The sequence below is a fragment of the Cucurbita maxima genome, unplaced genomic scaffold (genome assembly GCF_002738345.1).
Source record: "Cucurbita maxima cultivar Rimu unplaced genomic scaffold, Cmax_1.0 Cma_Scf00001, whole genome shotgun sequence".
Lineage (NCBI taxonomy): Eukaryota > Viridiplantae > Streptophyta > Magnoliopsida > Cucurbitales > Cucurbitaceae > Cucurbita > Cucurbita maxima.
Genome location: NW_019272017.1, coordinates 641715 through 665432, shown reverse-complemented (window position 1 = coordinate 665432; position 23718 = coordinate 641715). Strand labels below are relative to the sequence as shown.

At 35.7% G+C, this 23718-nt stretch overlaps 4 protein-coding genes and 1 non-coding gene across 6 annotated transcripts in view; all 5 read right to left on the bottom strand.

Moving 5' to 3' along the window:
• Nucleotides 1-1117: 1117 nt before the first annotated feature.
• Nucleotides 1118-6993, bottom strand: LOC111491896 (sister chromatid cohesion 1 protein 1). The gene is made up of 20 exons (XM_023140990.1): nucleotides 6941-6993; nucleotides 6657-6725; nucleotides 6516-6574; nucleotides 6375-6419; nucleotides 6257-6276; nucleotides 6080-6156; nucleotides 5377-5500; nucleotides 4991-5066; nucleotides 4810-4888; nucleotides 4467-4576; nucleotides 3880-3962; nucleotides 3648-3794; nucleotides 3215-3380; nucleotides 3050-3132; nucleotides 2767-2953; nucleotides 2573-2651; nucleotides 2344-2474; nucleotides 2149-2242; nucleotides 1927-2039; nucleotides 1118-1378 (listed from the first exon to the last, which is right to left on the bottom strand). Exons 1-20 carry the CDS (start codon nucleotides 6991-6993, stop codon nucleotides 1296-1298), a joined length of 1878 nt encoding a protein of 625 aa, XP_022996758.1. The 3' UTR covers nucleotides 1118-1295.
• Nucleotides 6994-8135: 1142 nt separating this feature from the next.
• On the bottom strand, nucleotides 8136-11201 carry LOC111490888 (probable methyltransferase PMT23). The gene is made up of 8 exons (XM_023139540.1): nucleotides 10725-11201; nucleotides 10404-10553; nucleotides 10018-10288; nucleotides 9831-9941; nucleotides 9573-9744; nucleotides 9220-9474; nucleotides 8658-8852; nucleotides 8136-8433 (listed from the first exon to the last, which is right to left on the bottom strand). Exons 1-8 carry the CDS (start codon nucleotides 11157-11159, stop codon nucleotides 8232-8234), a joined length of 1791 nt encoding a protein of 596 aa, XP_022995308.1. The 5' UTR covers nucleotides 11160-11201; the 3' UTR covers nucleotides 8136-8231.
• Nucleotides 11202-12034: 833 nt separating this feature from the next.
• LOC111491402 (eukaryotic translation initiation factor 2 subunit alpha homolog) lies at nucleotides 12035-16194 on the bottom strand. The gene is made up of 7 exons (XM_023140320.1): nucleotides 15633-16194; nucleotides 13797-13853; nucleotides 13620-13706; nucleotides 13398-13544; nucleotides 13193-13297; nucleotides 12515-12613; nucleotides 12035-12426 (listed from the first exon to the last, which is right to left on the bottom strand). Exons 1-7 carry the CDS (start codon nucleotides 16014-16016, stop codon nucleotides 12271-12273), a joined length of 1035 nt encoding a protein of 344 aa, XP_022996088.1. The 5' UTR covers nucleotides 16017-16194; the 3' UTR covers nucleotides 12035-12270.
• Nucleotides 16195-16333: 139 nt separating this feature from the next.
• TRNAS-CGA lies at nucleotides 16334-16415 on the bottom strand. The gene has a single exon. It is a non-coding gene; the product is annotated as a tRNA-Ser (tRNA).
• A 604-nt stretch (nucleotides 16416-17019) lies between these two features.
• LOC111491066 (multiple inositol polyphosphate phosphatase 1) overlaps nucleotides 17020-23718 on the bottom strand; it is a 7801-nt gene continuing 1102 nt past the window's right edge. Inside the window, exons 2-12 of one of the 2 annotated variants that reach the window (XM_023139817.1) lie at nucleotides 23169-23250; nucleotides 22357-22650; nucleotides 22041-22199; nucleotides 21014-21154; nucleotides 20468-20524; nucleotides 18892-19030; nucleotides 18342-18446; nucleotides 18064-18254; nucleotides 17744-17785; nucleotides 17451-17538; nucleotides 17020-17307 (exon numbers count right to left, since the gene is read on the bottom strand). In XM_023139817.1, the coding sequence (XP_022995585.1) occupies nucleotides 17285-17307; nucleotides 17451-17538; nucleotides 17744-17785; nucleotides 18064-18254; nucleotides 18342-18446; nucleotides 18892-19030; nucleotides 20468-20524; nucleotides 21014-21154; nucleotides 22041-22199; nucleotides 22357-22650; nucleotides 23169-23250 (1321 nt within the window). In that variant the 3' untranslated portion in view covers nucleotides 17020-17284. Of the gene's footprint in view, nucleotides 17539-17743; nucleotides 17786-18063; nucleotides 18255-18341; nucleotides 18447-18891; nucleotides 19031-20467; nucleotides 20525-21013; nucleotides 21155-22040; nucleotides 22200-22356; nucleotides 22651-23168; nucleotides 23251-23718 lie in introns of both variants that reach the window. The other variant, XM_023139810.1, reaches the window with a different exon arrangement.

Here is a 23718-nt window from a genome sequence, read left to right as displayed (position 1 = left end):
GGAGAATAACATGAGTTGTAAATGAGTAGATAACAAGGTATTCAACCAAAATTTCAATTTAGTGCATAATGGTGTACAACTAAAGTAGATCAATAATTTGTATAAATTCATCAATATCAGTTTCAATGATTCATTAATGTACGTGAGAAGAAGAAATAAAACTATCATCTAAAACCGATAAATTATCATCAAAGATGGAATGTGGGTTGTTTCTGAGATTGAGGTGGGAACTGATTGAGGGAAAAAAAGGAGACAAATAGGACCATCCTAGTCGTGTGGTGTTTATGGATTTGCAGGAATTAGAAAATTAAAGGTTAAAAAGAGGGGTAACTTTGATTTTGGTTTCCTAAAAGCCTCAATTTTTTTACTTGTTCTTTTGTGTTCTTCATTTTAATCAACCAACTTAGGAATCCAACAGTCTTCTCCTCTAAGTTGAATTCATATGCATCCTGGAGCGAGGAAAGGGGGAGTGAGTTGGGTTATTCACGACTCTCTCGGCTCTTTAACTTGCATCGGATGTAAGGAATTTAGCAGAAAATGTCTGGTGAAAATGCTGGAGGGAAAGACAATGATTGAAGAACTGAAGACTTACCTACTATTGATTAGAGAGACTGTTTCATATTCTCATCGTCCAATCATATTCCTTGAACTCGCACGGATCCTAAACAATACCCACATGGATCTGATTGAATTGTCGAACGTGGTTGATGAAATCTTTGATTTGGAATTATTGGCAGGGATTATCTCTTTTTTCCAAGTGCCATCAATCAAGAAATAGAGTAGCTCATCTACTACCGCACAATGCTGTGACATTGGAGTTTTTAATTTTTTTTTTTCCTCTTCTTTTTGTGGAGAAATAGGTCAGTTCTACCCCATGTGGATTTCTTCTTTTAATGAAGAAATTTGTTGTACCTAACTTGGTTTGTGGTTTGAAGGTTTCAGTTTTCAACAAAAAAAAGAAAAAAAAGGAAAAAAAAAAAGAAAAAGGAAAACCAGTGACGGGAACAACTCTGCAATTCCGCTAGATTTTGCAGCAAAATAGGAGCAGTAACAATAGATTTTACTATTGGACAAGAGCAATGGACATTGATCATATTATATATAATTACAACTCGTAATGTTTCTTTCTGACCTTTTCTAATTTACTTTCGCAAATTCTCAAATTTAAGGCTATAGATCCTATAATTCTTTGTTCTAAATATAGATGGAAGACATTATAATATGCTATTTTAGTAAAAATTATAGTGGCAGCAATATGTGCTAGTAGGTTTAAGATACTGACCTGAACACTCCTGTCACATTTTTGTTCCTTTCGAGATGAAAATATCTCCAAATGGAATTTTTTGGTCGACTTTTAAATAATCACTTGAAGCTAGAACTGTACAAGAAAGGATAAAGTCGTTTGAGGTTAATTTCTTGTTGGTATTACAGGCAAGAGTATAAAGCATTCAACTTTCCATAAATGTTTGACTTGTATATTTTTGTTAAATTATATTTTAAAAATGTTGGTTTATAAATGTGTACATATACCAGAAGTGAATCAATTTAGACATTCATTTTGAATGAATGACTTAATAACAAACGAGAATGCAATCCAAGCATTCTTTATAGAAAATAAAATAAAGGGTAAATATCACAAATTTATCTTTTTTTTTTTTAATCTATTGATATAATAAATTAATGATAAAACACATCAACCATCCTATATTAAAAAATAAATAAATGTTGAGTTTTTGTTTTATTCATAATGATATATCTATCACCTAAATTTTTCCGTATTTGCATATACTCCTTCTAACCAAATTACTTATTTGCAAAGAGATTTAACCTTATCTGTGAGACCAATGACTCGAGACTTCCTAAAAATATCAAGAACAGCAGAGCAAAAATAGAGAAAAAATGAGGAAATTTGCGATGAAAAGATACCGCAAGTATGATAGAAGAGCATGGCTGCTGCTTTGCAGTTCATTCCTGCAGTCAAGTTGTTTAAAGATTCTGTTGGTGCGGCTCCTGGCGTATCAAAATGTGCTTTCATTTGCCTTCATCATTAAAATGGTCAAGTGAGAGATAAATTTTTTGTTAGCAATCATGAAATAACTAAAACGCACACTTCAGATCCCCCCCCCCCAAAAAAAAAAAAAAAATTACATTCGAATGGAATCAGTTATCTTGTCAGCAGGAGAATGCTTGATTGCGGGTTGAGTAACTTGAGTTTGCGTCCGTGCAGTTTCTACCAATAAATCTGTGAGAAAATTATCAATTATAGCGTGTAAAGTAGAGCTAAGTAGAAAAATGAGCCCAAAGCGATTGTTTAGGCTAGGATTAGATTAGTGTTTTACTTACCTGTATCATTTTCAGACAACCTCGCTAACTTGAAATTTGGATCGGAGTGATGCCATTGATTTTCCTCATCTACAGGTTGGAGACCTCCGCTACATTGTCTCGACGAAGAATAAGGCCTTTTCTTGTTGGAACTGTTGACCGTTAATACTTCAATCTTAGTGATTTAAACGCAAAACAAATTCTTGTTTTGGGTTCAAAAGGGAATGGTTGTAGCTAATGTACTACTAACCGTACAGAATTGGTCTCTGAATTATATGAGAATACACCATGTTCAGATGCTGAGCTTGAAACTGGCCTCATTCCAATTCCTATTTATTCGGATGAACAGTGTTTTTTAAAAAGAAGTTGTGACCATCTCAAAGTCCTTATTATGGACCTGGAATGAAGTGTGTAACTGTTTAAGCTGAGATGAAGAAAACGGACCAGAATTTCCAGGTGTAACCACCTGATTTCTTTCAGCCAGCCTCATTACATTGTCCATAAAGTTGGGTCTGAGTTCTCCCAGAAGGATCTCGGCTTGAATGTCTTCGTTGACTGGTTTGGTTCTTAGCTTCTCTATTGAAGCTCCAAATGACTGAGAACCAACTCCACTGTGATGATCTTCAAAAGGCTTTATAATTCACATTTAAGAATTCGTAAGATAGAAGATTATATTCGTCCAACATTCAAAATAAATTAAATCTGTAGAGTTGGTTAAACGGCTTACAAAATCCATATGATCTGGAAAGTTTACTCTCTCTGGCTGTGAAGACAGTGATGGCTCAGGGGGTAATACTGCAGAGTTCCTCACTGCAGGAAATAAATGATCATTTTCCTTTTCCCCCGAAATATATATTTTCAATGGAAATATCGAGTTACGGAAAATACTAACCAGAAGGTGAGTCACGGGGGTTCCTGATACTTTTCATCCACAACTCTAGCAGAGGAGCTGGATAATAGACTTCTCTACCTCCATCTGAGAATAAGCGACCACTTAACACCACGGGTGGAAGATCCATCAGATTAGCTACCTTCATAGAGGACCTTGCGCCTGTCCGCTGCAACACAAGAATATGAAATTTCTTAATTTTATTGACTTATCAGTTGATAGTTTTTGTTATCTATCTTATATCAATCCTATCACAACTATCAATGTCACATAAGAATAAGCATCTAAGACATACCATTGCGGCCGGTAGTCAAGCGCACTGATACTTGTGAGAAAATTTCGTAAGAATTGAGTAGTTCATAAGTGTAATTATCTATGTCCACCAATACATAAAATCAAATAAACTGAGAATTGCATGTTGGAGACTAAGGTGAACCTTTCTCTTTCTTCCTCTTCTAGAGACCAGATCCGAGACATCTTGAAGCCAAGATTGGTATATGTATCCAGGAACCATGGTTTGTTCATAGTCCATCTGAGAGGCTGCTGTCCTTTTTGTTTTCCTTTTTATTGCCACCTTCTTCACCTGGTGCGGAATGGATACTTTCATTGTCTGGTAAGCCAACATTGCGTAGTTAATGTATTCTTTATTTAGTATACTAGTAGAATACCTGTCTGAGCTCCTTGGGTTCATAGGCTTGCTGCATGACATTGCGTTCAAGATGTTGGTCCTGGACTTCAGCATCCGGAGGGCCTAGAGGTGAGAATGCATAAACATGTGAAATTTATTCTAAATTTGACATTCAAAGATGAAAGTCCTTTGGAAATGAAGTAGCAAGTTAAATCGAATTGTGACTATGAATCGATCAATTTGTGTTCATTAAGTCGAAATATAGCAGACTCTGATCTGTAAAAGATGTTGGAAGGAAGGAAAAGAAGAATATACTGAGATAGATGAGAGACAGAAGAGATGAGGCTATTTATAGTTTTTCTTCCCTCAGGCCATGAGCTTGGAACAAATGCCCACATTTCTAGGATGCTGTGGTTAAAAACAAGTAGATGAAACGTTCATATGTTCACATCTATTTCATTCCTCACAAGGAAAAAATAAATAGCTTGGCATGTACTGACTCCAAAACATAAAACCAGTAAATGATGAGACGAGAAGGTTGAACTTAAAACTGTATGCTCTTACAATTTATGAATAGTGACTCAATTGACGGCGTTTTAAGTACCAAATCGTGATAATATATCTTACCTTCTAGATAGTTGTCAAGAGGAGGGGAAGATCTTGGAATAACTGGAATTTGTGTATGATCTACAGAAGCAAAATTCAGCTGTGTTTCCTCATCTTCTTCGATATCAAATCTACAAATCCAGCACAAGAAATAAATGTTGTGGCTTCTTTTTACCATTCCAGAGGGATTTCAAATAGCGAGTTGGATTATCACTACGGTGCAAGTGAGAGCTTCATAATTTGAGAATTGTGTATGTGTAGCAAGCGCCAATGAACACAAATGTTTTGCCCACTCAAATTCTTGAGAAAGAGGAAGTTGCTAAGGAAATTATGCAAGTTATATGCATGCAAGTAAAGAATTCACCTTTCAAACCGATTGAACGTGTTTGTATTTGATTGATACTCATCTAAAGGCTCGAGCAAGGTTATATTTTCAGCATCAGCTGAGAAACAGAATAACTAAAATCATTAGTAGGTCGAACGCATTATGAATTAATTAGTTGTGCAGAAAATAAGTGATAATGAGTTCAAGCGACAGAAAAAACTTTGATGGAAGTTTTGTGACGGATCATCTTCCATTGTTCTGTCATTGATATATGGTTCATCCACACTGTCGAGCCGCTGCAAAGGCAGAAAGATCTATCAATCATTAGTCGGCAATTGAGCTCCTATAATTTGCTTTGAAGAACATAAAATAGTATGACAATCACCAAACAAATCAGTTCCCTTCTAAGACAATATTCATCAGTGTTATTTTTCTCGCCTTTCTCGTAGATCAATCTTAGCATAACTTGATAAGATTGAAATCTGCCAATTCCACTTCTACAGTGCTCTGGACTGGCATGGAACATTATACCTAGATGGGAACTACTCACTGAATTTCTATAAACTGTTAAACCCAAAAAAAAAGGCATTCTTCTCTACGGCTTACCAAAGTAAAAAATGCGGTTTGTTGAAACCTCATTGGAGAGGTGCTGCGGGAGAAGTTAATGGACTGTGATTCATGATCTCCGATGTCTCTCGGGTCCTTCTTAGGCCGAGTGACTGCCTGCTTCCTGAGTACATGTGGACGTATATAATACAAATCATACCCAGGTAAAATATGAGTCAAGATCGCCTTCTTAACCCGCCAAATACTCATTATTTTGTACTGTGGAGATACGAGAGCATAACCAATCAAATTCAGAGCGAAAATTACCCACTCAACTCAGACCCAAGTCATTTTATTTTCGACTGTGAACCTATGAAAATCACTACCTAACAGAGTCGAAATCATCTTCTTAACCTGCCCCAATCTCATCTTACATTTTGGACAATGGACCTAAAAAAAGCATTTCAAAACTGTGGGAATGAAAATCCTAAGTAGACAAACTGAGAGTCAAAATCACTCTCTTAATCCAACCCAAGCTCATCTTACTTTGGACTGTAAGCAAATGAAAATCATAATCATACAAATTCAGAGCCAAAATCACCTTCTTAGTCCGTCCAGAACCCATCTTATTTTGGGCCCGGAAGCAACCCGGACATCTATTCAAGTTTTTCATAGTTTCAGATGCACACGCATTCCTTTTCGAAGTAAATGAATAATTAAATGATCGTGCATTTCCATAAGAAGAAGGAAAGGAGTAACGAACTTGGCCAGAGATTTTCCTTTGGGAATAACGGTGGGCTCTGTAACTGTTTTCACCTTCCACGCTTCGTTTATCTCAACCTGAGAAAAATCTTTTCAGAAAATAAACTTACAAAATAGTCATTAGAACAAGAAGACGCAAACGGTAATCTATAGATAGAACACAAACTTGAGTAATTACCAGAAGGCGAGTTACATCCTCTGTGATAAAACAGAAAAACAAAGTGCGCAATTCTTCAGAAACAGCGTTTGAACTCTAAAAAAATGCACTCCTTAATAAAAGGTAATCAAAAGGTTACCGTATAGGATTTTAACTTTTCGTTCATAGACAATGACAACGCCACCTGAGAATAGTGAAGAAGAGAGCCACTGTCTCTGTTACTTAGATGAAACAGAGCGATAAAGTTATTGAGAATTCGAAGAAATTGAAGGACGATTACCCATGAGAATCCCCGAGAGTCTGAGAGCCATCGGAACTGAAGGATTCAAAATCTCCTCACTGCAATATCCCGCACAACAATCAAAACTAAACAAACATTGACCGATTGAAGAAACTAAGCTCCACCTGTTTTTTCCATTACCAAATTTCGATTATGTTCAACTTGTCGAGCTTTCTCCGATTGATCTTCGCGTGCATTGTTGCAGCCATCCTTAGTAACAGAGATACAGAAAATAACAGAAAACATCAAAACACACAAAATACAATTTGTACAAGCCATCGATGCAGGCCTGTCAAAGCAGGACACATCAACAACATCCGAAATAACTCAAACAAGAAGACAAATAACCAAATGGAGAGTTTCACAAACACACACTCGTTGATTCGAACATATTTAGATCCAGAAACGTACTCCAGTCCGCTTACCAGATTTGGCCGAGTGGAGCCTTGCGAGCCAGTAGCTGATGCGAGTAAAACATAGTCGATCAACTTCTTTTCGCCGCTGTTTCAACTTGAAACTCTTCAATCAGACTTCAATCAGGAGAAGAAGAAGAAAAGAAGAAGAAGAACAAACAAAGTGGAGTTTTCGTTTGGGATCACTTTGGCTTCCGCTAATAACTAACTAAAAGTGCCCGCCATTGTCACAGAGCTTCATGCACAGACGACGCCGTGGACGATAAACTCACTCGGAAGGCACAGAAACTTCTGTACTACCCAAGAAATTAGAACAAACAAACCCACCGTGAAATGTTAAAAGACGTAAGTTTTGGTGAAACTACTGGTGAAATTACCATTGCTAAGTGCTTCAGTTGCTTTCGAGCTCACGGAATTACCCCCAAGTAATTAATTTCGGTAAAATTTTAACAGAATTTACAATAACCATACAGATTATTTTTTAATTTAAAAAGCTAGTAATTTTTAGTCACTTACACGGCCAAGTTTGTCGCTTCATTTTATTAATTATTAAATAAAAAGAGAGCATTTACATAAACAGCATAAAAATAAAAAAGAATACATTATTTGATTCCATATTAATTTATTTTACATGTTTCATTATTTTATTATTTTTTACTGCATGTGTTTCAATTATTTACAAGAACTGCAATAATAAATTAATGCAATTTAGGTTACAAATCGTATCACTAGTAGAAAAACTAAAATTCTTAAATTGGAGAGAATTTAATGTACATATTTTATTATATTCTTTAAAGATAAATACAATTGGAAATTAACAATAATTTGTGACTTCATTGAAATAACAAGATTTTTTTTTAGATGGAATCATCAGTCAATTAAAAAAAAAAAAATTGAAATATATAAATATATTTATTTAGAAACATTTTAGTTAATTTGATTGGATAGTCCCGCTAACCAGTGGAATAAAATTAATTCAATTAGATCGATAAATTTCATTTCCTAAATTTAAATTTAAAAATATAATAATTAAATTTGAACATTTAAAAGTACAAACACTATCAATTCTAAAAATTATAGAATAATATTTTAATGAATTTTTTAACCCATTATAAATATTCGAGCACAACAAACACATTAGTGAAATTATCAAGCATTTTATAAAAATGAAACTACCAAAAAAAAAAAAAAGGGTATGGCTATATGGTAACATACACTCAAGATATTAGCCTCATATGTATTTTGAGTAAAATATGTAAAGGAAGGGAAAACTATGGCAACGAGTTCAAACAATCTGTGCTTTTCACTTGGAATTAGGGGCTGATGGCCGCCAAAATCCCTTTTTTCCAACAAGAAACTCATCTTGATATACAGAAACAGACCAGTGAAGTGAGCCAAACATGGGACCAAGCTCCTTTATTACCTCCAAGCTTTCCTGAATCAGAACATATCCGCCTGGCCTCACTATTCTATCCATCTCCACGACAGTATCTACCACGTCGCATCTGAAAGGATAACCGAAGTCGTTGAAACTTAGAAACGCAGAACTCAAGTAACTATGTAAAACACAATGTTCATATCCATGTATCGATTAGCTTAAGCATTGGATTTAGTGTAATTTAACAAGGTATAAAGTCGAGACATTCGAAGTTCGATCTCGTTTTAAATTCCAAATCAACGGGTGTTAAGAATATGCATAGAAGATCAAATATGCTATAACATGTCTTACCTTCTCTTAAGAACTGTGAAGAGAAAGCTCGAATGTAGAAGGTCGTAGGTTCGAGGGTAGGTGTTTAAGGACTCGCACCAGTCGTGGTAGAGACCGATCAATCCTCTATCGAAAATGATGGACAAAGTATCCGGTACGTCTATGGGGACAACATTCATAACCCAAAGTGGTAGATCAAATAGTGCAGCTGCAAACCTGCAAATTAGGGAATTATTGAAAGTGAGAGTAAGCATTTGAACTTAAAAGGTTCATAAGAAGAACAAACTGAATGGTAAGATCTGGTCTGAGTGTTGCATCTTTCCCACATCAGTATATCCAAAAGCAATGAAACTAAACTAAGATCATACTAAATTAACCGTAAGATCTCACATCAGTTGAAGAGGAGAACAAAATATTCTTTATAAGGTTGTAGAAACTTCTCCTTAATAGACGCATTTTAACAATATCTGTTAGTAGTGGGCTTGGACCGTTACTATAAAGAAACTTTAAAAAGCAATTTAACTAAACTAAAGATCAAAACGAAGAACTTAATGCTTATAGTCATTATTTGTATAAGTTTTACCCTCCATAGCCAGCATTCATATCCAGCACATTTCGGATACTCGACCAGTCTATGCCGACATTAACTCGATAAACATCTGATACAACAGTAGACCAATGTTTGGTATCCTCCAAGAATTTCTCCTCAGCATTTGATTCAACAGACAAGCTAAGAGGTTTGCTAGTTAGTCTCTGCGGCCATGGCGAAGGCCAAGCATAATAGTTGCCTTTGTTATCAACTGGAAGCTGGGAAATACATCTAGTCAGAGGCACATACCTATCAAAGAACAGAAACAAAATGATCGTACCCGTTACATATAACCGAATTGCTGCCAAAGAAAATGGTAGAGACAGGCGAGGAGTTCCAAGAAATACCAAGAATTATTTCTCTTGTTCTTTTCATCACATATGGGAGGATCATTTTCACTACGTTTTTCATAACAAGACGTTGTCGTGGGCTTCTGATATATTACGAGGCCGACTCCAGATGAATCAGAAGTCTTTTTCACAACCTTCCAGCACATCGACTTCGTTAGCAATACCATTGCTGTAAGTTATCAATTCAAACAATCTTAACAATATCGCCCACAAATTATGCGAACGTAAATTACAGATATTGTTTACGAAACAAACCATTCCAGACACTCTTGTCTCGTTCATCGTCACGATAAACCGGTGTAGCAGACCAAATGAAATATCCTCCAGGCCTGAGAATCCTATTGAGCTCCAATAATGGTTTCCCACCTGGAATTTATACCAAAATGTTCATAAGATCAGTTGATTATTACTGACAAATAAGACTCGGACAATCAAAGATTACCATCTGCATCCCAATGGACCCTGCAACGTGCACAATGGATCAAATCATAAACATTGTCTGGAAATGTCAGCCTCTGTGTTCCAATGACTGAAAGAGTAGCAGGAATTCCCCGTTCTAAAGCAAATTGTATCTGTGCTTCATGTTCATCCTTTGGGGCAAAGGACATGGCAAGAACATTCTTCTGCAGTAAATAGCCACCAAAGCTGGCAACACCACAGCCAACATCTAGAATAACTCTGATGTTCTTCCCCCACTTAATGTCCGATAAAGTCTGTCCCAAATTCAGTCAAAGCGATACGAAATCAAGCTTAGATTAGTACAAAATTATAGTGAGGGATCCTAAACTACAACAAGAATGTGTTCGCAATTTTGCTGAGTAAAAACACCTTCTGAATGAAGTCAATGTAGCGATCAACTCCATCCTTGAACTGTGTGCCTCCTCCAGGAAAGTTAAGATAATCGCCCGACTTAACTACCCAATGTTGATCTTTCTTGTATTCAACAAGCTTCGCATGAGGAACATTATCGTACCAAATCTAAAAAACAGGGTTTCCAATATAATTAATAATCACCACCAGTTTCCAACAAGACGAACACAAAACTTGCCAAGAAAATCAAGGGAAAATATACGCGCACACACAGTAAACCAAGGAATCTTCTAAGAAAAACAAGATTATCAACAAACCTTGGAAAAGAATCAAGCTCACCATGTCCCTACTCTTGGGCCAGGGAACCGGCACCTTATAACCACTCGGAAGAGGAATCAAACAGCGGGGACTGGGACTAGGGCAATGCCGTTCACGGTGCTCCATGTGCTTCCTCGACTGCAAAGCCTTAATCGCCTTGAAGTTATCCAAACAGGGAACAAAATCAACCGCCACAGAGCCATTACAGAGCTTCCAGGTGAAATTCGCCGCCAAAGAAGAAGAATCAAGATCGTGAGAAAGAACAGAATCCGAATAAACCCCAGAAGAAGATGGGGTTTTAGAAGGGGATCGAAGAGCGGAGTAAGTACGAACGAGAGGGTTGAGAGAAAAGGAGTTGGTGAAGAAGAGAATGAGAAAGCAAAAGAGAAGGACGGAGAGGGTGAAGAAGAAAGGGATTTTGCGTTCTTGAATGAAGGTTTGGAGTGAAACCGCCATTGATGAGCAGAAGCGTGGATCAGAGAGGAGAGAGTGAGATACAGAGAGAGATGAGAGAAGAAAAAGAGCACGGACGTCGTCTGGACAAATGAAAACACGCCACGTCACTTAATTATTTAGTGGACCCCACTTCCGTATTATACAATAAAAAACTGTTTTTACACAATTTAGATAAAATTTATACTTATGACATTAAATTATAAATTATTATAAATTTGAAAATAAAATAATATATTTCTCACTAATTATAATTTACTAAAGCGTTATTAAAAATTAAACGCAACTTAATAAGGGTGAGATTAAATTATTGGACTTATTTTCCACCGACAAATGAAAACATTATTAATCATAATTAATTAATGCAGGTGCTTGAAAAGGACCACACTCTTTGAATGTCTTCCGAAATTCTCCGTCATCACAGAATTCCGCATTTTATATACTATTTTTATTTTATAGATTTATATATTTAGGGCTCATTTGAATCATTTACCATTTTTTTGTAATAAAAACTAAATTATATATAAATAAATATCTGGAACTTTATTAAAAAATAATATATTATTTAAATGCTCCGAAATTACTTTTAGAGTAAAAAATATTTGTTATAATGTTAAACGTGCATTATTCTAAGCATTAAGCCACCACCACGTCATTTCTCATTATTGTCACGCCAATTTTGAAAAGTCAAAATTTGCAAAATTTGAGCTTATTTTTTCACCCTTTCTTAATAATATTTTTTTAATTAATTCAAATTTCCGAAAACTACCTATAATGAAAACATATATATCTAAATTAATAAGAATACCCCTTAACTTTATATATATAACTAGAAAAATCAAATGTGTGTCTAAAACGGTCAAAGTCAACCATTTGAATGTTGAACAAAGACTTCCACAAAGCTTAATCATTGAATATCAAGAAAAAAACCATTAAATAAGAGCAATACACAGACTTTCCAATTTACCCAATTGTAATAACTCAAGTATTATAGGTGTCTTACCTCAAAAAAAAAAGGGATTTTTCTCAAAATTGTGTCAAGAAAGAATTGAACAGCTCTCAGAACTACAGACCTTCTTCAACTTACAAGGGCAAATGATTCCTGCAACTATCTTTACTCGGTGATCCCAGAACCTGCATTTTCGACATCGACTTCTCCCATTCCCGTGTCTTCCTCTTCCTCACTATCCTCATCGCCACTAATCTCTTCATTGTCTTGTCGTAGCTTCGCCATGTGCTCAGCAAGTAATTTGTCGTCTCTTTCACTCACCTACAATAGTAATTGGACAAGATTGGATGTCAGCTGATGAAACGGATGTAACCATTAATATTAAATGTGAACAGATGTTGAGACTCACCGCTCTAGGTGCCTCCTTCACTACAAGCTTTCCCTTGTGATGCTCGATTGCCTCCGTGCAGGCCGTGATTGCTTTTTCAAGAACAGTGATTCCTTGCTCCTATTCAACACAAAATAACAAATGAATAACTTAAACAAAGCTGCCAATCGAAAGATGTAAAATAGTCGAAAACAATTTAAACATGTCAAGTGGTGGCATATGTAGTCATCAGTATTCCAGATATATGGTTCTTATCTAAAAATACCTTCAATCTTAAAGACTTGAGACCAATCATGTTACTCTCATCCCAAAAGAAGAAAGGGGAAGAGACCCTTTTCGGTTGGAGACGAAAGAAATTAACCAAATTAAAGAATATTAAGAACATCTCGTGCTTTTTTTTTTTTTTTCAAATAACCAAGGTGTTCGAGAGTTCACTCCTCGCATTATTCTCATAGCTCACATCCACTAAATGCTACAGAAAAGCTTGCCTACCCCCATATCAGTTCATAAGCCAACAAGCTTTTTTAAGTGATTAAATTTAGAAAATCCAGATTCTTAAAGAGTACACATCACCAGAGATGAATATATATATAGATGTTCATGAGATTGATAGTTGGAAAGTTGTTTGCATCTCCAATTGCAAATATCTCCATGAATAACAGACAACAATTCATCACATCATGGGAGGACTGTACTAACCTTGTCAAGTGTCTGGGTCGTAAGAACATAGAGTGGAGGAGCAACCAATTTAATCTTAACAGGACAATCATCATTCCCAGCAGCCTCAGCTTTCCGCATTGCTTCCTGCAAAATTAGATAAGACCGTGTTTACATTTTTCATGAAAGAACTTCAACAAGGAAAACAAATAACAATCAGAGAAGGTATAAGTAGTCAAACAAAGACCTTAATGTGAAGAACACCGTCAAACTGGAAACACTTCATCTCAATATCAGCCCGAACCTTCAAGGGTTGAGGAGTCATTCTTCTTCTAATATTTTTAATTAGCGCATCTTTTACATCCTCAGACATTGCGGGAACTACCTTAGTTACCTAAAATACAAGACTAAGTTAGAATGTAATCCAAACTTAGGGAATAGCACCTCAATTTTCTTGGACCAATGCTACCTCTTGTCCATCAGGACCAGCTTCCTTGACTTCACGGGTGAGAGAATTCAACACCGTATCAGGATCAGTTACAATAACCTTGAATGCCTGCACAAAAGATAATTCAATTCCAGTTCAAGCCCCTAAATTCTTCCAGAAGATAAATTGTTCTCTTAGCACGCAAACCAAAAAACATACCTCAAAAGCATGACCATATTTCCGGTATAGAGGCCAGCCAACATGGATATACAAGTCCTATAAGAAGAATGAAATCACCTTAGAATAATAATTAGCATTTTGACAACCTTGCTTTAATACAACAGAATATTAAGGTCGGAAGATCTTCACATAAAGAAGCATTTTGCATCTTTTTTTTCCTTTTTTTTTTTTCTGTTCTTGTGTGCATGAGAGGGGGGAGGGCAGATTCTGGAACACGCACGTCTTTTTTTTTTTTTTCCTAGAATTGAGCATTATTAGCAATTAATGTCGAACTAATATATAGCTAAAACAAACCAAGGGTTAAAGGCCATATCACAATTAACGAGGTACTTTCACTGTTTCATCAAGCTCTAGGTTTCCTTCACGGGGGAATGGATGACATAACTCAAAAAGATACAATACATAGGAGACAATAAAGTGTGCTCGAGGTTTCCAAGGCACAATGTACAAAGTGAAGACCAAAATGTTAAGCCACTTGATCATTAGGAGACAAGAGAAGTACATATGCATCACTCAGCAAAGCTAAGTGATTTAGTTTACATAAACAAAAGTTAATATAGATAAATGAATCACAAAGAGAATTAAGCCATAAATCAAGAAATATTAATATCAATACTTAATATATCAATATTTGATACATCACAATCTATAGTTTCTTGAACTTAATATATCAATATTTAATAAATCACAATGTATAGTTTCTTAAACTTACACCTTTTGCTAGTGGCCACTTTTATTTTTATTTTTGGATTTAAAGGCTTTCAAGGCTTACAACTTGAGATAGGGCTCAAAGTTTAAATTTCAAGGCGATCGAAGACTAACACCTACATGAGAATGCACTCAAACAAAGTCATTGTGGCATGTGCCTCAAAGAATTTTTATATAAACTTAATGCCTATTCTTCAAGATGTAAAAGTCCAAATGTGAACAAGAGCTGTGGTTATTTGGCCTTTTACTAACTTTACAACTAATACTTAATAAAGTCCAAAAAATAAAAATTAAAGAAAAGGTTAATCCTATCAATGATAATAATGATGATGAGAATGACCTTTACAACAAAAGTATTTAATGATGGATGTGCTTACTAGTGCATGGCTTACATTTTTACAATTTTTACAATTTTTATCATTATTATTATTATTATTTGTATTTACATCAATGCATACACCACATAGAGCTTCAAGTCTTATGCCTCCCCTTCTAAAACAAAGCCTCGAAGCCACCTTAGGAAACTAGTGATGAGTGTCCTGAATTTAAGCCCAAGAAAATGGTGATTTCCATTTGCCATGAACTTGGTGATCAAGGTGTGCCCCATTGCACAAGGAATATGCATTTGCCCACCCCTCACTCATAACCGTGTGCTTGAATTCACCGCAGAAACATTGAGTAACACAATCTTGGCCAGTTTTAAGCCCTTCACCAATCGTTAAATACCTGCCCCTTTGATCCAATGTTGTTAATCCAAAGGAGGCAAATCCAACTCTACTTTGTAAACTAAGGAACTTTTTTCTACATATCAATGTATAGAGTAGTCAACTTAGCCACGCCCCACTAATTAACCACAAGAACCTATTATATTTGGTCGTTGTCAAGAAACACACAGAATTTTTAAAGTCAAAGGCGACCACTGACCACCATAGATTTGAACAACAGCCTAGGAGAACTTCACCTTCCCTTTCCAAACTCAAACAAAAAGAATACACGAAAACAAATTCAAACATCACCCAAGAAACTAAAACTTCAACAAACTCCTAAAACACCCATCAAAGCAATACAGCCAATAATGAGAAAAAGAGCCAGAAAACGAGAAACTACCTCCAAATCAATATTTTCAGTCTCAGCAACATGGCGCATTATAGAGTGAACAAGCTTGCTCTTGTTATACCTCTCCTCACATGCCTGAATATCCTCCTCAGAAACCCTCCTCTTACTCAAATCAATATACCCCTTCTCCTTATCGACCCTGAGGACCATGACGGGCTCGATTCGACCGACCCTAATTAAGCTGCTGACACTACGAATACGACGGCGAGAGAGCTCGGAGAAGAGAATCATACCCTCTATGTTGTTGTACTCGAGAAGAGAGACGTAAGCGCCCATGTCAGCAATGTTCTTGACCTGGATCATGACGGCCATGTCGACCTCGGGGTACTTGGCTTCGTACATCCGACACTCGAGATTAGGGGAATGGGAAGCCATAGTAGAGAGTATTTCAGAGAATTGAAGGATTCTGTGAAGAAGGGTTTAAGAGAAGAAATGGGGTTTTGTTTTGGGGGAATTTAGGGCTAATTGTTAGAGAGAGAGAGAGAGAGGGAGTTTTGATGGAGAAGATGGAGAACTTCAGACAATCGAATTGAGGCTTCTTTTTTATCGGAGGGGAGATTAGGGGAAAAATGAGAAATTGAGGGGTTTAAATGCAAATAATGAAAGAAAGAGGGGATGGGGGGGGTGAAAGAAAGCGTGGATCTGACGCAAGAAACAAATGAAGAAAGATTAAAAAAAACAATAAATAAAAGCGTCGACAGCAGGATTCGAACCTGCGCAGGCAAAGCCCAACAGATTTCGAGTCTGTCTCCTTAACCACTCGGACATATCGACGGAATTGTGAAACATTCGACTAGATTATTATTATATAATTAACTAAATTGAAAAACAAGCGGAACTCTACCTTGGGTTTGCTTGGAAACATTTTGATCTCAATTTACTGGCTTTTGTTTCAATTCTATTAAACTTAATAATGTAATAAATAAATAGTTTTACACTTATCATTTACAACCAAAAATTTTTAATTTTAATTTTAATTAATTGAATTATATTATTTTTATTAATTAGAAAAATTATTAGTTGTCAATTAGTTTACTCTAAATATTGGTGCAGACTTAAATGATACGACTAAGAAAGTTAGAAGTGCAGACTTAGATGGTACGATTAAGAAAGTTAGAAGTGCAGACTTAGATGGTCTGACTAAAAAAGTTAGAAATTAAGTTTATGCAACTAGTCAATATTTTTTATTTGATTTAAATGATTTCAAGTGCTTTCTTTATTTCGTTAGCTTAATAATTGCATCATGAGTATGAAATCGAACCTCCAACTTTTGATGTAATTGAATTAACTAGATATGCAAAAATTGACAAAGTCTCATTTCATTACCACACCATAGTTATTTTAATGACAGATATTTTAGAAAGAGTTTGGACAATTATGGTAAAAGAATGAACAAGCTCAGTTCTTTTCTAGTATATACATACAGATTACGTATTGTAAAGAGTAACCTAATCTTGTATAATTTAGGAGTACAGAAGGTGAAGCACGTGCCTTGTGTGGTAAAACAAAACATCCAAGCAAATGCCAAACGCTCAATGTTGAGTCTAATCTTTGAATCAAAGACGTGTGAAACAGATGCAATCTCAAGATCCAGATAAAATGAAACTGGAAATTAGCACGGAAAACGAGTAAACTCCTGCCTACTAGTAAAACCTGGGTTTGGTGCCTGTTGATTATATGCACATTAAGAAAACAATGTCAAGGACAAAGATGTATAATTAGTAAGCACCATCTATTACAATTCAACTTTTCGGGGTTGTTTATCGTCATTGCGTGGCCCGAAGAGCCAACGGAACAGTGAGAACTTACTCGTTTCAGGCTCCGACACAGGTTCTTCAAGATTTGCAGTGCACAATGTGTTGAAATCATGCTTGAGATGAGGTGCTACAATTTTCTCCTGGAAAGAGAGGAAAAGTTTTAAGATCATCACTAAACAAGTGGTGACCGTAAACTCAATATGGATGTAAATAATTACAAAAGGCTCGATTAATAGATTAGGATCTATTCTTGCAATTATGTGTGCCCTGTACATTATTTCATCTAAAATCTCGGTTTCTTAGTATATATGGTGTGTGTGTGTGCGTGTGGATGTGGTAATTTACCTTGAAGTCTTTGAAGGAGCAAAAATCCGAACCATCACAACCCTATTCAAGAAAATACAAAAGATTAGTAAGAATTGTAATATGAACAAGGTAACAGGTCAGCTCGAGAAGTAAACTAAAGGAAACTTCGAGATGAAAATCCACAATTCGCCATTGCGAATTGAACGATCAATGAATGTAGATCTTGTGAAACTAGCAGTAGTAACATTTAATTTTAGACATTTTATGCATTGGTGACAAAAGAATGGAAATTTTATGGAAGTCCAAACATGAACTAAAAATAAGAAATGGGTTGCCCTAGGAATGGAGAGGATGCTTACCGGCATTGCTATGGGTTCTTCATTATGCAAAACTCTCACGAAGTACTGATCCGACGAGTTAGCGGGGCAGTTATAGAGAACAAGCATGTTATTCCCAGCAAAAGGTGCAACAGCGCTCCCCTTCCATATTCTAGTAGCTGGAGGCCGTGGAGGAAGTTCCAAAGGCTGCTCCGTTTGTATTTTTCTAAAATCTGTTATATTCAGGTAACAAAATTTCAAAACTTAGAAAGGGGACTGCCACAGACATGCATAATTTATAAGTTATTAAAAGCACTTACCAGGTCCTTCAAGGAAGAGCCCGAGCAAACATGTGAATGGAAGCACAGTTTCGGCATGAGCAAAACGAAGTCTTGCCTTCTCGTAGCTGCCAGGAATTTGCTTTTCTACCAGTACAGAACATGAAAAACTTAGAAATGGTAAGATAGATAAGAAACATTACTTAATAACTTCCAACATTGGCCCTTCAGAATTTCCATTGGAAAAATAAATGGGAACTTGATTATTAAAAAGAAATTGTATGGTATTTTGTTTGGGAAGAAAAACTGAACTTTCATTGAGATAAATGAAAGAAAAAAGGCCATACAAAAAAACCCACCAGAAAAGGACGACACCAACTATACAGAAGAAGAAATCTAGCAGACAATTACAAAAGTCTTTTGAAATTGCCGCAGAAACTAAGCCATTAAGCCTAACACTCGGACCATACCTCCTCCCAAAATGTCAGAATAGAACTCAGTGATCTGACACGAAAATTTATAGCTAAAAGCAAATGTACAAAGGTATGGGGAGTGTGAACAAGAAAATAAAGTAGCAGATGTATAAATATACCTTCTTTGGCCTTGATAGCTTGCTCCATGGATTGAACAATATCTGCCAACAAAGGAACTCCCATTTTATAGTTTAATGAATTACCATAACCCTTCAATATAAACACCTCCACATCATCCGTCCACTCCAACAAAGCAACCTGAGCACGTAGACAAAGATTGCAAGCTGAGAATCATGAAATGCAGAACCACCAAACATTATAACTGCGGCATGCTAAGCTAAACCCAAAATCATTCAACAAAAGATTCTTTTATGAGTAGATTAGAAAGAACTGGAAAATCTGGTTGGATTAATAGAAAAACATTCCCTGGTGCAAGCTAACCTCACATATGAGCTCACTGACTATTGAAGAAGGACACCACACTCCTGGTGTACTGCCTTCCTAGTTGTTAGAAAAGCAGTATGCTGGTTTTGTTGGCAATAACATTTAAAAGCTTTATAGATTGATCAATTTCAATGAAGTTAATTTGTTATACTGTCTTTAGATGAATATTTAAATTCTCTTTGTTTTAATGGTTTAATTTGAATTTGATATCAATGCTTAAATATTTCTTGTAGTTCTTTGAAACGTAGGTTACTTCAAATGCATATGAGGTCAGAATAATTTTTTAAAACAATTTTGTTTATGAAAGATTTTGATCTCAGTCTTTCACATGTTTTCTGAATTGCACAGTTTTTACCTTTTCAATTGTGTATAATTCCTAATTTGATCAATTTGACACTTTGTTTGGACTTCTATCCTGAAAATCTCATAAAATCACTCCTACAACGCTCATAACATTCATAGTGTTCTTAACTTCCAACTTAATTGGAGCATAAATCTTGTGATAATAACTGTCATAGTATGTTATTACAACCATGATCGTTTTCCTTATGTTATTACAACCATGATCGTTTTCCTGGATGCCAAATTGAACTCATCAAGTAATTTGGACATTCGTATGAGATCTTATGCAAGTCTTATTCTCCTTGAAATAACCCCATAACCTAGCACTTTGACGGTGAAACTTTCAAGCTACATAGACTTTCTTTTAGCATCACTCTACGAGTGCTATTGGGATGTTTTTAAATTTAGTCTTGGAAGAAGACTAAACACTCCAAAGAAGTCAGTAGACAGTCGACACACAAGGAGCTCATCCAAAAGGAAGGGTGGCAATGAGAATTTACGGCTAAGAAATAGGAGACGACTTCTTATTTTTTAGCCTAAACCAACATTTGATTGTGTTGTGAATTTTAATTTCTAAACGTGACCCATGGATGTAGCTTCACAGAAATAGAGCCACGTTAAAACATATCATCGGCCATTTCTTTTCTCTCAACCCTTAGTTCTTATAAGAAGCTGTATTTCTCTCCAATTAATTGTAGCTTGATTTCCCATCTTTTCCTTTTTCCATATAAGTTTGAGCCAACTGCAAGCCTTTCAGATTTGTATGAAGGAAACTAGAATACATAAAAGGAAATGCGAAGTAATAAGCTAAGCCTCCTCGTCAGGTATGAGTCTTTAAAATACATTTGAAACCAATCCTACTATTGGTATGACAGTAGATAAATCCCATTGAGATAATAATTCAAATACCTCGGAAGGGCTGAACAGTCCACAAGCTTGATCCGTTATGTCCAATAAGGATGCCTCCTGCAGATGATAGAAGAGAGTAAAAAATTAACATTAGAGTAAAAACAAAAATGTATTACATTAAAATAATTGAGCTACAAAAGGACAAGGGGTTCTCTTAGAGTCATAAACTTCTTTTTTAAAAAGTGTCCATCTAGAAACAAAGAGAAGACAGAGGGATGAGGGGAGAATAACTGAGACCTAACATTTCTTCACCAACAATAAGTGAAAATTTAACCCATTTTCAATATTAACGTAAATTAAAGATTTTCTTGTTACTTTCCAAATACATAAACCAAGAATTAAAAAAATGGCCATAAATTTCAAAATACATTTTTAATAGTTTAGATTGCATGTTTAGAATTCAAGAGTCTTGCTTGTGGAGTGATTCGAATCTCAAACAAGTTCTTGCATTGAGATATTCGATCAACAAAGTAATTCAAATCAAACCTGAATATTTTACGAGTGGACTTTAACTTCATGTGTTTAAGTGCATTTGTGAAGAATCACCTGCTTACAGAGAAACCAAAGAGATGAAATGTGCTGCCGTGTAAAATTCAGACTATATCGTTCACTGAGTAACTTAGTTATATCATCAAGTACAGGTTCTTTGAGCTTGTCAACAGCAGGTTCCTGATACTTCCTATAATCCTGCACAGAAAATTGATAGTGATCAGTGACATCGACCAGTCAACAATTAAAAATCTATTTTAATACTTGGATGATTTAAATATAGTTGGCACGAGTGAAAATTGATTCCCCATTTACAACTTCAGATTAAAAAAAAAAACAATTTTTCATCAAAGTAATGAAAGAGCTAAACGGAAGGGAAGCCTCCAAGGAAAATGAGGGTTCAGAAATCCCCTCAAATATCAGTAATGGATAGTCTAAAAAAACAAAAACATTTTGAAGTTTGCATCAAAAGCCAGCAGAAAACAGGGATGAGTAAAACTTCTCCCCGTTCAACCAAAAGGTCTGTGTTTTCTCTAAAGCCATGTATTTCTCTTAGCAAATCTAGCCAAAAGAGACTGCCCTCCTTGGAGGGTTGTGCCAGTAGAAGGATATGAAGGTCGGCCAAAATTTTTCAATGGAGGGGCATAACCCATCCAAAATTGCCAAGAAGAGAACTCCCAGAAAAAAACATGGGAAAGGAACAGTGGACAAAAAGGTGGCCTTTTGATTCTGAGTTTTGCTAGCAAATATAGCATCACTTGGGTGAGAGATCAATGGCTATTATATATACAGGCAACAACCTGGTTTTTTTTTTTTTTTTTTTTAATTCATCACCACAAAATCACAATTTTAAAGACCTTGAAGAAATAGACAGCATGAAGAAAAACAGCTGAAAAATAGACATTTTAATACGTGTTCAGGAGGGTATAAGTGCTTGAATATCACGCACAAACTGACACATAACAACAGCAGAAGTTCAAAACCGTAAACAAGAACATGATTTTAATGATGATAATAATACGCAATCAAATTTTGGCCAATTTAGACCATATCAATCAGAAGACAATCAAGAATTCACAATTACCTCGTATCTTTGACAACAATCAAAAAACCTAAGCATGGTATCACTGGCACGGCTCTCGCTGATGACAGAAAAGGCTCGATGATGATCTGATCCAAGGCTTCCTCGTCCACTAAATAGCCCCATACCATATGCCACAGCACTAGCTGACGCTCGAGGAACCTAATTATTTATGGAGGAAAGAGAATTAAGCATACTGATTCTAGTTCAAACAATAAATGGAACTCCAAGTCTACAATTTCCCAGTCCAACAATAATTAATGTGTAACAATTAAAATTGGAGGTACACAACAAAAACAGTGCCAAAACAGGAAATAACCTGAGTTGCTTTAATGGTATAAACTTCCGGGTGATAATCATCGCTAAACAAGTCAGGGAACATTTTTCTTGTTCGGATTCCAAGATCATACAATTCTTCCTCTCCTTTAGGAATTAATTCTCCACCTTTCACTTTTCCTCTCCAAGGAGATTTCCATAACTTCAACCAGGAAGGAAGTTTATGCAGAGACAACCCATTTTCTACTGCCTCTCTTATAAGCATCTCCAATTGACTTTCCAAGCTGTTCAACTCTCGAATACGTTTTTTGGTTGGAGCACGAGTTCCATGCCTGGCCTGAGAAAGAAAACCATTAAATCTATAAATTTCTTTGGAATATTTAACTTTCAAAGAAATTAAGTCTAATAAAGTCTTGTTATTAGAAAGCAAGAACACAAATTGCAAGTTAATCATACAAAAAAACTCTGTAATAGAATCCCAAGTTATGCTATAAAGTATTAGTAGATTCAGTTACGCACCAAACAAACATACTTTCTGAAACAAACCACGGCAGGAATTGAATCTTGCATGCATACCTCCCCTACAATTAACTACTATTATGGTATCATTTGCAAGCAACTTAATACACATTTAACAAATAACAAACTGTTGACCGTTGAATCTAGTGGTATGGCGCAAAGATGGGCATACACCCTAATCATTCAAGCCTCTCAATAAAATTCTGAAATATAGATCTTTTACTTTAACCTAATGTTTTTATGCTCATTGAAGGAATAATTCCCTATTAAGAAAAAGCATGAAAGATAATTGACCAAATGGTTCTTGGAAACCAACAATTTTGAAATGTAGCTTACCACAAGATTTAAATGAATAGGAACACATCCATCAGGCGCGGAAGCATAGTTACTATCATGACCACCTTTCGAAGCACCGTATCTGTCCAGAGAGATCAAAATTAGAAGTTATCTTTTACGCTGTGACACTGAAGTTCATGACTATTGAAAACTGCATCACGCTTCCACATAGAACATAAGGCATTGCCTTTTTTTAAACAAACTTTTTGCTTATATTTGAAAAGTTACAAAAATAGTAGACACGCGAGCCCCTCTAGGCTGCACGCAAGTTGCTAGCAGCCTAGGAATACAACAATAAATAAAGTTTCCTGAATATCAAACGAGTAAGCCTCTCAAGAAAAATCAAAATTGCAGCCTCATTACAATAAATCTTTTCAATTACAAATAACCACATTGATTGAATAATTTTTCAAAGATCTGGAGAAGGCGATCACTGTTACATAGAGTGGCAATCTAAAATCTGGTTGCCGGGACTTGTAATCCCTTACGCAACCCGAAATATCAAGTTCCTCCACCAAAATCGAGACGTGAAAAAAAAAAAAAAAAAAAA

Bases quoted from the DNA above. Each gene is read 5' to 3' on its own strand.
- LOC111491402 (XM_023140320.1), bottom strand. From the start codon at position 16,016: ATGGCTTCCCATTCCCCTAATCTCGAGTGTCGGATGTACGAAGCCAAG. The intron at 13,707-13,796 runs GTATGTTTTTTG...TCTTTTGTGCAG, and splicing joins AATATGGTCATGCTTTTGAG to GCATTCAAGGTTATTGTAAC. The intron at 13,545-13,619 runs GTAGCATTGGTC...CTTGTATTTTAG, and splicing joins CTGGTCCTGATGGACAAGAG to GTAACTAAGGTAGTTCCCGC.
- LOC111491896 (XM_023140990.1), bottom strand. From the start codon at position 6,993: ATGTTTTACTCGCATCAGCTACTGGCTCGCAAGGCTCCACTCGGCCAA. The intron at 3,963-4,466 runs GTAAGATATATT...TCTCACCTCTAG, and splicing joins TCTTGACAACTATCTAGAAG to GCCCTCCGGATGCTGAAGTC. The intron at 3,795-3,879 runs GTATTCTACTAG...ATTCCGCACCAG, and splicing joins AACCCAAGGAGCTCAGACAG to GTGAAGAAGGTGGCAATAAA.
- LOC111490888 (XM_023139540.1), bottom strand. From the start codon at position 11,159: ATGGCGGTTTCACTCCAAACCTTCATTCAAGAACGCAAAATCCCTTTC. The intron at 10,289-10,403 runs GTGTTTTTACTC...AATTTGGGACAG, and splicing joins ACATTGACTTCATTCAGAAG to ACTTTATCGGACATTAAGTG. The intron at 9,745-9,830 runs GTTTGTTTCGTA...GATAACTTACAG, and splicing joins AGACAAGAGTGTCTGGAATG to CAATGGTATTGCTAACGAAG.